Source organism: Salmo trutta, chromosome 4 (assembly GCF_901001165.1).
Source record: "Salmo trutta chromosome 4, fSalTru1.1, whole genome shotgun sequence".
Lineage (NCBI taxonomy): Eukaryota > Metazoa > Chordata > Actinopteri > Salmoniformes > Salmonidae > Salmo > Salmo trutta.
The window spans coordinates 38,568,052-38,580,076 of record NC_042960.1 but is presented as its reverse complement, the minus strand read 5'-3'; the positions used below and the strand labels follow the sequence as shown (position 1 = coordinate 38,580,076).

Below are 12,025 nucleotides of genomic sequence, written 5' to 3'. Positions count from 1 at the left end.
TCTCAACACAGGGGACCCTCAGGGATGTGTGCTCAGTCCCCTCCTGTACTCCCTGTTCACTCATGACTACACATCCGGGCACGATTCCAACACCATCATTAAGTTTGCAGATGACACAACAGTGGTAGGCCTGATCACTGACAACGACAAAACAGCCTGTAGGGAGGAGGTCAGAGACCTGGCCGTGTGGTGCCAGGACAACAACCTCTCCCTCAACGTTATTTCGGCTGCGATCTGAATAGGTCTATCGGACACTTTTCTTGGGCCACTATAACTAACTATTTTGCCAACTTGGACAGGTCCCCCCTTCCACACGGAACCCCACTAACCCACAGACGGAAACGCACGAGGTGGCTAAAAACAGACCTCCCTCCCATCTTCCACCAGCTTGCTACCTATGGCCCGGCTAGCTGTCTGAATCTCACTGGACCCTCTGATCACTCGGCTAAGCATGCCTCTCCTTAATGTCAATATGCCTTGTCCATTGCTGTTCTGGTTAGTGTTTATTGGCTTATTTCACTGTAGAGCCTCTAGCCCTGCTCATTATACCTTATCCAACCTCTCAGTTCCTCCACCCACACATGCTATGACATCTTCTGGTTTCAATGATGTTTCTAGAGACAATATCTCTCTCATAATCACTAAATGCCTAGGTTTACCTCCTCTGTACTCACATCCCACCATACCTTTGTCTGTACATTATACCTTGAAGCTATTTTATCGCCCCCAGAAACCTGCTCCTTTTTCTCTCTATTCTGGACGTCACAGAAGACCAATTCTTATAGCTTTTAGCCGTACCCTCATACTTATTCTTCTCTGCTCCTCTGGGGATGTAGAGGTGAATCCAGGCCCTGCAGTGCCTGGCTCCACTCCTACTCCCCAGGCGCTCTCTTTTGATGACTTCTGTAACCGTAATAGCCTTGGTTTCATGCATGTTAACATTAGAAGCCTCCTCCCTAAGTTTGTTTTATTCACTGCTTTAGCACACTCTGCCAACCCGGATGTCCTAGCTGTGTCTGAATCTTGGCTTAGGAAGTCCACCAAAAACTGTGAAATCATCATCCCTAACTACAACGTTTTCAGACAAGATAGAACGACCAAAGGGGGCGGTGTTGCAATCTACTGCAGAGATAGCCTGCAGAGTTCTGTCCTGCTATCCAGGTCTGTACCCAAACAATTTGAACTTCTACTTCTAAAAATCCATCTCTCCAAAAACAAGTCTCTCACCGTTGCCGCCTGCTATAGACCCCCCTCGGCCCCTAGCTGTGCTCTGGACACCATATGTGAACTGATTGCCCCCCATCTGTCTTCAGAGCTCGTGCTACTAGGCGACCTAAACTGGGACATGCTTAACACCCCAGCCATTCTACAATCCAAGCTTGATGCCCTCAATCTCACACAAATTATTAATGAACCCACCAGGTATAACCCCAAAGCCGCAAACTCTGGCACCCTCATAGATATCATCCTAACCAATGTGCCCTCTAATTACACCTCTGCTGTTTTCAACCAAGATCTCAGCGATCACTGCCTCATTGCCTGCACCCGTAATGGGTCAGCGGTCAAACGACCTCCACTCATCACTGTCAAACGCTCCCTGAAACATTTCAACGAGCAAGCCTTTCTAATCGACCTGGCCCTGGTATCCTGGAAGGATATTGACCTCATCCCGTCAGTAGAGGATGCCTGGTTATATTTTAAAAATGCCTTCCTCTCCATCTTAAATAAGCATGCCCCTTTCAAGAAATTTAGAACCAGGAACAGATATAGCCCTTGGTTCTCCCCAGACCTGACTGCCCTTAACCAACACAAAAATATCCTGTGGCGTTCTGCATTAGCATCGAACTGCCCCGCGATATGCAACTTTTTAGGGAAGTTAGAAACCAATACACACAGGCAGTTAGAAATGCCAAGGCTAGCTTTTTCAAACAAAAATTTGCTTCGTGCAACTCCAACTCTAAAAAGTTCTGGGACATTGTAAAGTCCATGGAGAATAAGAACACCTCCTCCCAACTGCCCACTGCACTGAGGATAGGAAACTCTGTCACCACCGATAAGCCCACTATAATTGAGAATTTCAATAAGCATTTTTCTACGGCTGGCCATGCTTTCCACCTAACTACCCCTACTGCATTCAACAGCACTGCACCCCCCACAGCTACTCGCCCAAACCTCCCCCATTTCTCCTTCTCCCAAATCCATTCAGCTGATGTTCTGAAAGAGCTGCAAAATCTGGACCCCTACAAATCAGCTGGGCTTGACAATCTGGACCCTTTCTTTCTAAAATTATCTGCCGAAATTATTGCAACCCCTATTACTAGCCTGTTCAACCTCTCTTTCGTGTCGTCTGAGATTCCCATAGATTGGAAAGCAGCTGCTGTCATCCCCCTCTTCAAAGGAGGTGACACTCTTGACCCAAATTGCTACAGACCTATATCCATCCTACCCTGCCTTTCTAAGGTCTTCGAAAGCCAAGTCAACAAACAGATTACCGACTATTTCGAATCCCACCGCACCCTCTCCGCTATGCAATCTGGTTTCAGAGCTGGTCATGGGTGCACCTCAGCCACGCTCAAGGTCCTAAACGACATCGTAACCGCCATCGATAAGAAACAATACTGTGCTGCCGTATTCATTGACCTGGCCAAAGCTTTTGACTCTGTTAATCACCACATCCTCATCGGCAGACTTAGTAGCCTTGGTTTCTCAAACGATTGCGTCGCCTGGTTCACCAACTACTTCTCTGACAGAGTTCAGTGTGTCAAATCGGAGGGCCTACTGTCTGGACCTCTGGCAGTCTCTATGGGGGTACCACAGGGTTCAATTCTTGGGCCAACTCTTTTCTCTGTATACATAAATGATGTCGCTCTTGCTGCTGGTGAATCTCTGATCCACCTCTACGCAGACGACACCATTCTGTATACTTCTGGCCCTTCTTTGGACACTGTGTTAACAACCCTCCAGACCAGCTTCAATGCCATTCAACTCTCCTTCCGTGGCCTCCAACTGCTCCTAAACACAAGTAAAACTAAATGCATGCTCTTCAACCGATCGCTGCCTGCACCTGCCCGCCCATCCAGCATAACTTCTCTGGACGGTTCTAACTTAGAATTTGTGGACAACTACAAATACCTAGGTGTCTGGTTAGACTGTAAACTCTCCTTCCAGACTCACATCAATCATCTCCAATCCAAAGTGAAATCTAGAATTGGCTTCCTATTTCGCAACAAAGCATCCTTCACTCATGCTGCCAAACATACCCTCGTAAAACTGACCATCCTACCAATCCTCGACTTCGGCGATGTCATTTACAACATAGCCTCCAATACCCTACTCAACAAGCTGGATGCAGTCTATCACAGTGCCATCCGTTTTGTCACCAAAGCCCCATATACAACCCACCACTGCGATCTGTATGCTCTCGTTGGCTGGCCTTCACTTCATAATCGTCGCCAAACACATTGGCTCCAGGTCATCTACAAGACCCTGCTAGGTAAAGTCCCCCCTTATCTCCGCTCACTGGTCACCATAGCAGCACCCACCTGTAGCACGCGCTCCAGCAGGTATATCTCTCTGGTCACCCCTAAAGCCAACTCCTCCTTTGGTCGTCTCTCCTTCCAGTTCTCTGCTGCCAACGACTGGAACGAACTACAAAAATCTCTGAAATTGGAAACACTTATCTCCCTCACTAGCTTTAAGCACCAGCTGCCAGAGCAGCTCACAGATCTCTGCACCTGTACATAGCCCATCTTTAATTGAGCCCAAACTACTACCTTTTCCCCTACTGTATTTATTTATTTTATTTATTTTGCTCCTTTGCACCATATTATTTATATTTTAACTTTTAACTTTCTTCAAACTACAAATCTACCATTCCAGTGTTTTTTCTTGCCATACTTTATTTACTTTGCCACCATGGCATTTTTTTGCCTTTACCTCCATTATCTCACATCATTTGCTCACATTGTATACAGTCTTATTTTTTTCTACTGCATCATTGATTGTATGTTGTTTTACTCCATGTGTAACTCTGTGTTTTTGTATGTTGTCGAACTGCTTTGCTTTATCTTGGCCAGGTCGCAATTGTAAATGAGAACATGTTCTCAACTTGCCTACCTGGTTAAATAAAGGTGAAATAAATAAAAAATAAAAGATGATTGTGGACTACAGGAAAAAGAGGACCGAGCACACCCCCATTGACGGGGCTGCAGTGGAGCAGGTTGAGAGCTTCAAGATCCTTGGTGTCCACATCACCAACAAACTAACATGGTCCAAGCACACCAAGACAGTTGTGAAGAGGGCACAACAAAACCTATTCCCCATCAGGAGACTGAAAGGATTTGGCATGGGTCCTCAGATCCTCAAAAGGTTCTACAGCTGCACCATCGAGAGCATCCTGCCTGGTTGCATCACTGCCTGGTATGGCAACTGCTCAGCCTCCGACCGCAAGGCACTACAGAGGGTTATGCGAATGGCCCAGTACATCACTGGGGCCAAGCTTCCTGCCATCCAGGACCTCTATACCAGGCGGTGTCAGAGGAAGGCCCTAAAAATTGTCAAAGACTCCAGCCACCCTAGTCATAGACTGTTCTCTCTGCTACCGAACGGAAAGCGGTACCGGAGCACCAAGTCTAGGTCCAAGAGGCTTCTAAACACCTTCTACCCCCAAACCATAAGACTCCTGAACACCTAATCAAATGGCTGGCCAGACTATTTGCATTGCCCCCCCCCCCCTTTTACACATATTACCTCAACTAACCAGTGCCCGACCCACATTGACTCTGTACCGGTACCCCCCTGTATTTAGTCTCTCTATTGTTATTTTACTGCTTGTCTTTAATTACTTGTTACTTTTATTTCTTATTCTTATCCATAATTTAACTGCATTGTTGGTTAGGGGCTCGTAAGTAAGCATTTCACTGTAAGGTGTTGTATTTGGCGCATGTGACTAATACAATTTGATTTGTATGGATGTCAACCCCAATCAGTTAAACAACGACTGCCTACCACCACCGATTTCTGTATGCTATCTATGCTACCAGCTTATATGAACGGTAGTTAGTATTTAACAGTCACTTCTTCTAAACCTGAAAAGGGACTACTTCTATATGTTATGCAGCGAAAACAGCCAAATATATCCAAATCGGAGTTTAGTAACCACATAATCAAGCATGACGGATTTGACAAATATACGCTTTAGATCAGATTTGTTGAATGTGCGCCAATCCGGCAGCTTTCTTCTATCCCCTACGGTCTGCGTTCCATTGACCTCTTTACTGCGTGTATGTCTCCTGATCTGAAAAAACACAGCTGTAGCTCTGCCACTTTCCACCGTAAATGGGGAAGGCTGACATCGGCGGATGTGGTGCATTGAGACACACCCCATGATGTCTCTAGCTTAAAGACAGATTTTTATTGGGACGTTTTTATTATGCCAGTTAGAAATCCTCGGGGGCGTGGACATCGACTCTTTAATGTGGGTTTCTGTGCCTGTTGTCCCTGTGTCCTGATACCGCTAACCTGTTGTGTTTGTTGTGCTGCAGGTTCAGGAACCTGGCAGATTCGGGCACAGTGATGGCGTCTGCAGGGATGTATGGAGAGAATGACCATGCTATGCTACACCAGAAGGCTGACATGATCATCAAGATTTTCCTCAAGTCAGAGATCTCTCCCAAACTCAGGGTATGACTACTTAGTTCAGATGTCTATACGGTACTATGGTTTTTTATGAAATCATGTTTTATATGATACTTAAAAAATAGATATTTTCATCTGCAGTCCCATTGGCTGTCTTTTTATATCCCATATCGTGCTATGGTTAATATCATATGGTAAATCTGTGCTGCTTTGTTTGTAGATAAACATAGCTGAGACCCAGAGGGATGCCATACTGCAGCTGTGCTCCACAGGGAAAGTAGACAGAGGACTGTTCCACCCAGCTATCATAACCATCTTCCCCAACCTTGTCTTCTGCTGGAAAAAGTGACCTATAGCTAGTGTTACTATTACTTTCACTAATGTTGCAATGATATTACAGTACATGCGTGTTACACATTTTGGTATTTAGGGAGACCTCTTTATCTGTGAGTTTATGTAATACAACATTTCACGAGGCAACAGTCTGATATTACTTTCCCCCATAATGGTTGAATTATAGCCTGTATAGCAGGCAGTAAGAGAGCAGCAACAGACTGGTACCCAGGCTAGTTGAACAGACCTTGCTGAGTAAACAGATCCCTCCCCTGCTTTAGGTTCTGTAATCAGAAGTTGACGAAGAACCTGGATGGAGTCAAGGCTACTAAGAAGCAGGAGGTCTCTTCCACCCCAGACTACATGGGCCCGCTGTTCATAGACAACGACTGGTACAGCAAGGTCAAAACCATCATGTCCATGACAGGTCAGTTCCACTGTCCAAGACAGTTAAAGAGCAGAGTAGGGAAATCTTTATATGCCCAGACGAGCAATATGGTACACAGCTCGGAGTAAATAAATGTACTGTACATATAGATGATACAAGACATGGAGTACAAACAGTTTGGCTAAAGACTCTCCGGTTGGTTGTTTGAGAAGTGACACCTCTCTGTCAACAGAGGACCACACCACTCTGAGGTTTACAGTCCACCATGGACTCAAACTGATCCTGCCTCAAACCATGCTGGATCTGAAGCGGTCACACAATAATATGCCACTGCCACACAAGGCCCCCAGTCCCCAAAGATCTGTGCCATCCTACAGCGGGCCACACGCTGAGTATGTATTTCTGTTTTTCTGTGTTAAGTGGGGAAAGAAATGTGCTTGAGTGATGTCAAACGGTTGTTCCACTATTTGGAGACAGACACCTGTGCATGTACAGTATGTAAATATATGCGGGTTATATGTGTGATCTGTCTTTTTCTAGCCACCCAGGGTTGGACGCACATCACAAACCCCTGCGACACAGGTGAGTGCTTTCTTGTTTGTGTTTCATCTTATGCATAGCACCAGGGGATGCAATCGCTCCGCTCACAACCCAGACCTATACCATACATCAGCAGGAGGGAGAAGATTCTTTAGACCTCTAAATTAGTTACTTGTCGAGAATGCCAAAATGATTAGTCAAATTCGTTGCCGTTGTTGTTGTAGTTTCCACCCACCACCAGCAGAGAGCAGCATAGGCCAAGACGGATCCTCTTTCTGATCAGTGAGGACGACTAGAGCTGCCAGTTGCATTGAATAAACAATACTAATTTACTCATGCGTTAGATCTTCTGATTGATTTTTTTTCTAAAAAGCTAAAATCACAAAGGTGGCACTTATTCTTTTTCTAATTTGTTACACATCGCTTTTATGAAGAGAACAACAGAGCAACCAATACAATGTTTCTGTAACCCTTGTAAGATCGTATGTAGTTCTAAAGCTTATTTTAAAAGGCAGAATAAATAACTAGTAAATTGTTTGCTCTGCTCTCCTCCTAGGCTGTGTTTCTAAAATATATATTTTGGGCTTAGCTCAAAGCCATTATGTCAGGCACTTAAATGGGAATCGAGTCTCAACATTGGTATTCCTCTCGCTAACAGAAAGGGTACAGTAATTGGCTAATTTCAGCTCTAACGTGTGCCATAAAAGCCCTTACTATCCCTTTTAATTAAGCCTCAGTGAAAAGCCTTGCTTTGCAACATTAAAAACGGTGTCAAATCAGTATGTAGAACAATGCTGTACATATCAGAAAATTGATCTACACAGTAGTTTGAATTAAAAAGTTTCCAACAGGGAATAACTAGGGCAGGCCAGTAGAAAATTGTTATTTTATGGGGTCTGGGCTCGTTGTATATTACCTCCTTTGTTACCTAGGTAGAAAAGCAATTAAAACGGGAGATTTGTGTGTTTCTATTCCTAAAGAAACTGTCAGCTCCGCTGTCTTAATAAATGTTTTTAAAAATCCTCATGCCCACTCTGCTTAAATATTAGGCCTGGCTAATTTACATTGTGGCTTGGAGTGAATGAAGGTCTGAGAGGAGGAAAATGTTCGGCTGAGGGCGAACAAAGGCACTGCCTGCGCTAATTCTCGGCGACGGAAATCCTGTTTCTGCATGTTATTGTGACAGAGAATATGAGTCTATCTGAAACCTTGTCAGTTATTAAAAATGACGGTCTGCACAGTGTGAATCTGAATGCTGCCTTAGGCCCTGTTTTTATTATGTATTGTGAAGTTAGTCTTTTCTTTCAGCTCCCTCACATTACACTTTCAAGTGGGGCTGCTGCTGCCATTGTTCAGTTTGTTTGTTTGTTTGTTCTCTGCCTAGAATATGAGAGCATTAAAATGTTGAATTTATTTTGATAAATACACTTAACATTTGGAATTGATTAGTGCCACTTGTGGGTTTTAACTGTACATTTTAAATCATCAACGGTTAACACTATCATTACACATGTGGACTTAAACCTTAGTAATACTGAAATGTTCGGAATGAGTACACAACACAGTATATTTCTATAAAGATCTCTACACTCATGAGTGGTTCCTGTGCGATCTCTTGCCTCAACTCAGTCAGTCTGCCATGCAACCCCCTTTTATTTCCTCTTCTCAGCTAAATGTCAACAGTCTCTAGTTTGTAGTCTTGGTGAGAGGTGGGAGGGAGGTGGAGAGTGAGAGAGGAGGAGACCTGCCAGAGGCATTAGACAACGAACGGCTAATTTCCCTAAAACACACTTTTAATTAAACAAATGGCCATGATGAGGGGAGAGGAAAATATAAATGGTGAGAGACTGTCGTAGAATTTCCTGTGTGAGGAGGAGTTCATTAATATTTACAGACCCTGTGGTGTTTCCAGACCTTATTATTGGCGGCGGCCCAAATTGCACTGTGTTCCCTATATAGTGCACTACTTTTGACCAGAGCCATATGAGTCCTGGTCAAAAGTAGTGCACTACAACAGAATAGGGTGCCATTTGGGATGTGACCATTGTCTGGTTCCACTCACCAGCACTACCAGAAACCAGACTGTTATGGTCTTTAGTACTAACAGTAATGAGGGTGCTGTGGCCTCTGTGTAATGGTTACACAGTAGCAGGGGCTACTTGTATAGCCCTGGTCCCAATTTCGGCCTACTTGACCCTGGTAAATGGCGGTGGTGATGCTGACATGCGCAGGACCAAGAGACTAGGTAGCACCTGTTTCACTCATTCTGTCGGGTTCAGCTATTACCTGATTAGATTGAGTGTCAAATCCAATCTGTTGTGTTTAAAATGTAAGATGTGGCTTTGAGGCTGCCTTGAGTTTGTCTCTCTTCAGACCCAGTCATATGCTTCATTAAACACATTAGGATGCAAGGTGCAGGAGGCACGCTACACACACACGCACGCAAAATGTCTTAATTGTGTTCTGTGGACTAGAGTTACAAGGCAGTAAATACACTTTTATAAAAAAGGGTTCCAAAAAAGTTATTTGTTGAGGGGATAGGGTTCTAACAAGAATTGTTTTCATCCGAAGAACCCTTTTTGGAAGCCACAGTCGTGGCCAAAGGTTTTGAGAATGACACAAATATGAATTTTCACAAAGTTTGCTGCTTCAGTGTCTTTAGATATTTTTGTCAGAAGTTATAATGGAATATTGAAGTATAATTACAAGCATTTCATAAGTGTCAAAGGCTTTTATTGACAATTACATGAAGTTGATGCAAAGAGTCAATATTTGCAGTGTTGACCCTTCTTTTTCAAAACCTCTGCAATCCGCCCTGGCATGCTGTCAATTAACTTCTGGGCCACATCCTGACTGATGGCAACCCATTCTTGCATAATCAATGCTTGGAGTTTGTCAGAATTTGTGGGTTTTTGTTTGTCCACCCTCCTCTTGAGGATTGACCACAAGTTCTCAATGGGATTGAGGTCTGGGGAGTTTCCTGGCCATGGACCCAAAATATCGATGTTTTGTTCCCCGAGCCACTTAGTTATCACCTTTGCCTTATGGCAAGGTGCTCCATCATGCTGGAAAAGGCATTGTTCGTCACCAAACTGTTCCTGGATGGTTGGGAGAACTTGCTCTCGGAGGATGTGTTGGTACCATTCTTTATTCATGGCTGTGTTCTAAGGCAAAATTGTGAGCGAGATCACTCCCTTGGCTGAGAAGCAGCCCTACACATGAATGGTCTCAGGATGCTTTACTGTTAGCATGACACAGGACTGATGGTAGCGCTCACCTTGTCTTCTCCGGACAAGCTTTTTTCCAGATCCCCAAACAATCGGAAAGGGGATACATCAGAGAAAATGACTTTACCTCAGTCCTCAGCAGTCCAATCCCTGTACCTTTTGCAGAATATCAGTCTGTCCCTGATGTTTTTCCTGGAGAGAAGTGGCTTCTTTCCTGCCTTTCTTGACACCAGGCCATCCTCCAAAAGTCTTCGCCTCACTGTGCATGCAGATGCACTCACACCTGCCTGCTGCCATTCCTGAGCAAGCTCTGTACTGGTGGTGCCCCGAACCCGCAGCTGAATCAACTTTAGGAGACGGTCCTGGCGCTTGCTGGACTTTCTTGGGCACCCTGAAGCCTTCTTCACAACAATTGAACCGCTCTCCTTGAAGTTCTTGATGATCCAATAAATGGTTGATTCAGGTGCAATCTTACTGGCAGCAATATCCTTGCCTGTGAAGGCCTTTTTGTGCAAAGTAATGATGACGGCACGTGTTTCCTTGCAGGTAACCATGGTCGACAGAGGAAGAACAATGATTCCAAGCACCACCCTCCTTTTGAAGCTTCCAGTCTGTTATTCAAACTCAATAAGCATGACAGAGTGATCTCCAGCCTTGTCCTTGTCAACACTCACACCTGTGTTAACGAGAGAATCACTGACATGATGTCAGATGGTCCTTTTGTGGCAGGGCTGAAATGCAGTGGCATTTTGGGGGGGGGATTCAGTTCATTTGCATGGCAACGAGGGACTTTGCAATTAATTTCAATTAATCTGATCACTCTTCATAACATTCTGGAGTATATGCAAATTGCCATCATACAAACTGAGGCAGCAGACTTTGTGAAAATTAATATTTGTGTAATTCTCAACACTTTTGGCCACGACTGTATACTTGGAGGGTGCAACTCAATATTAGGTAGGTGTTCCTAATGTTTGGTATACTCAGTGTATGAACATTGTGTGGCAGTCAGTGTGTGTATATATATTTATTGAAATGTATGTAGACCTCACCCTGTAAAGTTTCAACTGAAATTTTCCAAGATGAACTAGCTAGCATAGGTGGTATGTCCATAAGGCTTCCCCCTAAAGTAAATGGAATTAAATTGCCAACATTATATGGCCTAACTATCTGTAGATAGATAGTTTTAATTGCCTACAGTCGGAAAGGCACGCAAAAATATAAACACAACATGTAAAGTGTTTCTCATGTTTCATGAGCTGAAATGAAAGATCCCAGAAATGTTCCATACACTGTTCCAGCTTATCTCTCAAATTTAGTGCACAAATTTGTTTACATCCATGTTAGTGAGCATTTTTCCTTTGCCAAGATAATCCATCCACCTGAAAGGTGTGGCATATCAAGAAGCTGATTAAACAGCATGATCATTACACAGGTGCACCTTGTGCTGGGGACAATAAAAGGCCACTCTAAAATGTGCCGTTTTGTCACTCAACACAATTGCACAGATGTCTCAAGTTAAACCTAATAATTTCTGCACAAACGGTAAAAAAACGTCTCAGGGAAGCTCATCTGCGTGCTTCTCGTCCTCACCAGGGTCTTGAGCTGACTGCAGTTCAGCGTCGAATCCGACTTCAGTGGTCAAATGCTCACCTTCGATGGCCACTGGCATGCTGGAGAAGTGTGCTCTTCACGGATGAATCCCAGTTTCAACTGTATGAGGAAGATGGCAGACAGCGTGTATGGTGTTGTGTGGGGAGCGGTTTGCTGACGTCAACGTTGTGAACAGAGTGCCGCATGGTAGCGGTGGGGTTAGTGTATGGGCAGGCATAAGCTACGGACAACAAACACAATTGCATTTTATCAATGAAAATTTGAATACACAGAGTTACTGTGACGA

The 12,025-nt window shown here is 44.3% G+C and overlaps 1 protein-coding gene across 5 annotated transcripts in view; it reads left to right on the top strand.

The window, feature by feature from the left end:
* The window catches only part of rgsl1 (regulator of G protein signaling like 1), a 30,312-nt gene extending 18,555 nt beyond the window's left edge, over nucleotides 1-11,757 (top strand). For 4 of the 5 annotated variants that reach the window (XM_029750686.1, XM_029750690.1, XM_029750688.1 and 1 more), the window contains 6 exons: nucleotides 5,544-5,682; nucleotides 5,858-5,982; nucleotides 6,252-6,397; nucleotides 6,591-6,750; nucleotides 6,899-6,940; nucleotides 7,123-7,235. In XM_029750686.1, the coding sequence (XP_029606546.1) occupies nucleotides 5,544-5,682; nucleotides 5,858-5,982; nucleotides 6,252-6,397; nucleotides 6,591-6,750; nucleotides 6,899-6,940; nucleotides 7,123-7,177 (667 nt within the window). In that variant the 3' untranslated portion in view covers nucleotides 7,178-7,235. Of the gene's footprint in view, nucleotides 1-5,543; nucleotides 5,683-5,857; nucleotides 5,983-6,251; nucleotides 6,398-6,590; nucleotides 6,751-6,898; nucleotides 6,941-7,122; nucleotides 7,236-11,721 lie in introns of those variants that run through there. The other variant, XM_029750687.1, reaches the window with a different exon arrangement.
* The last annotated feature ends 268 nt before the right edge of the window (nucleotides 11,758-12,025 follow it).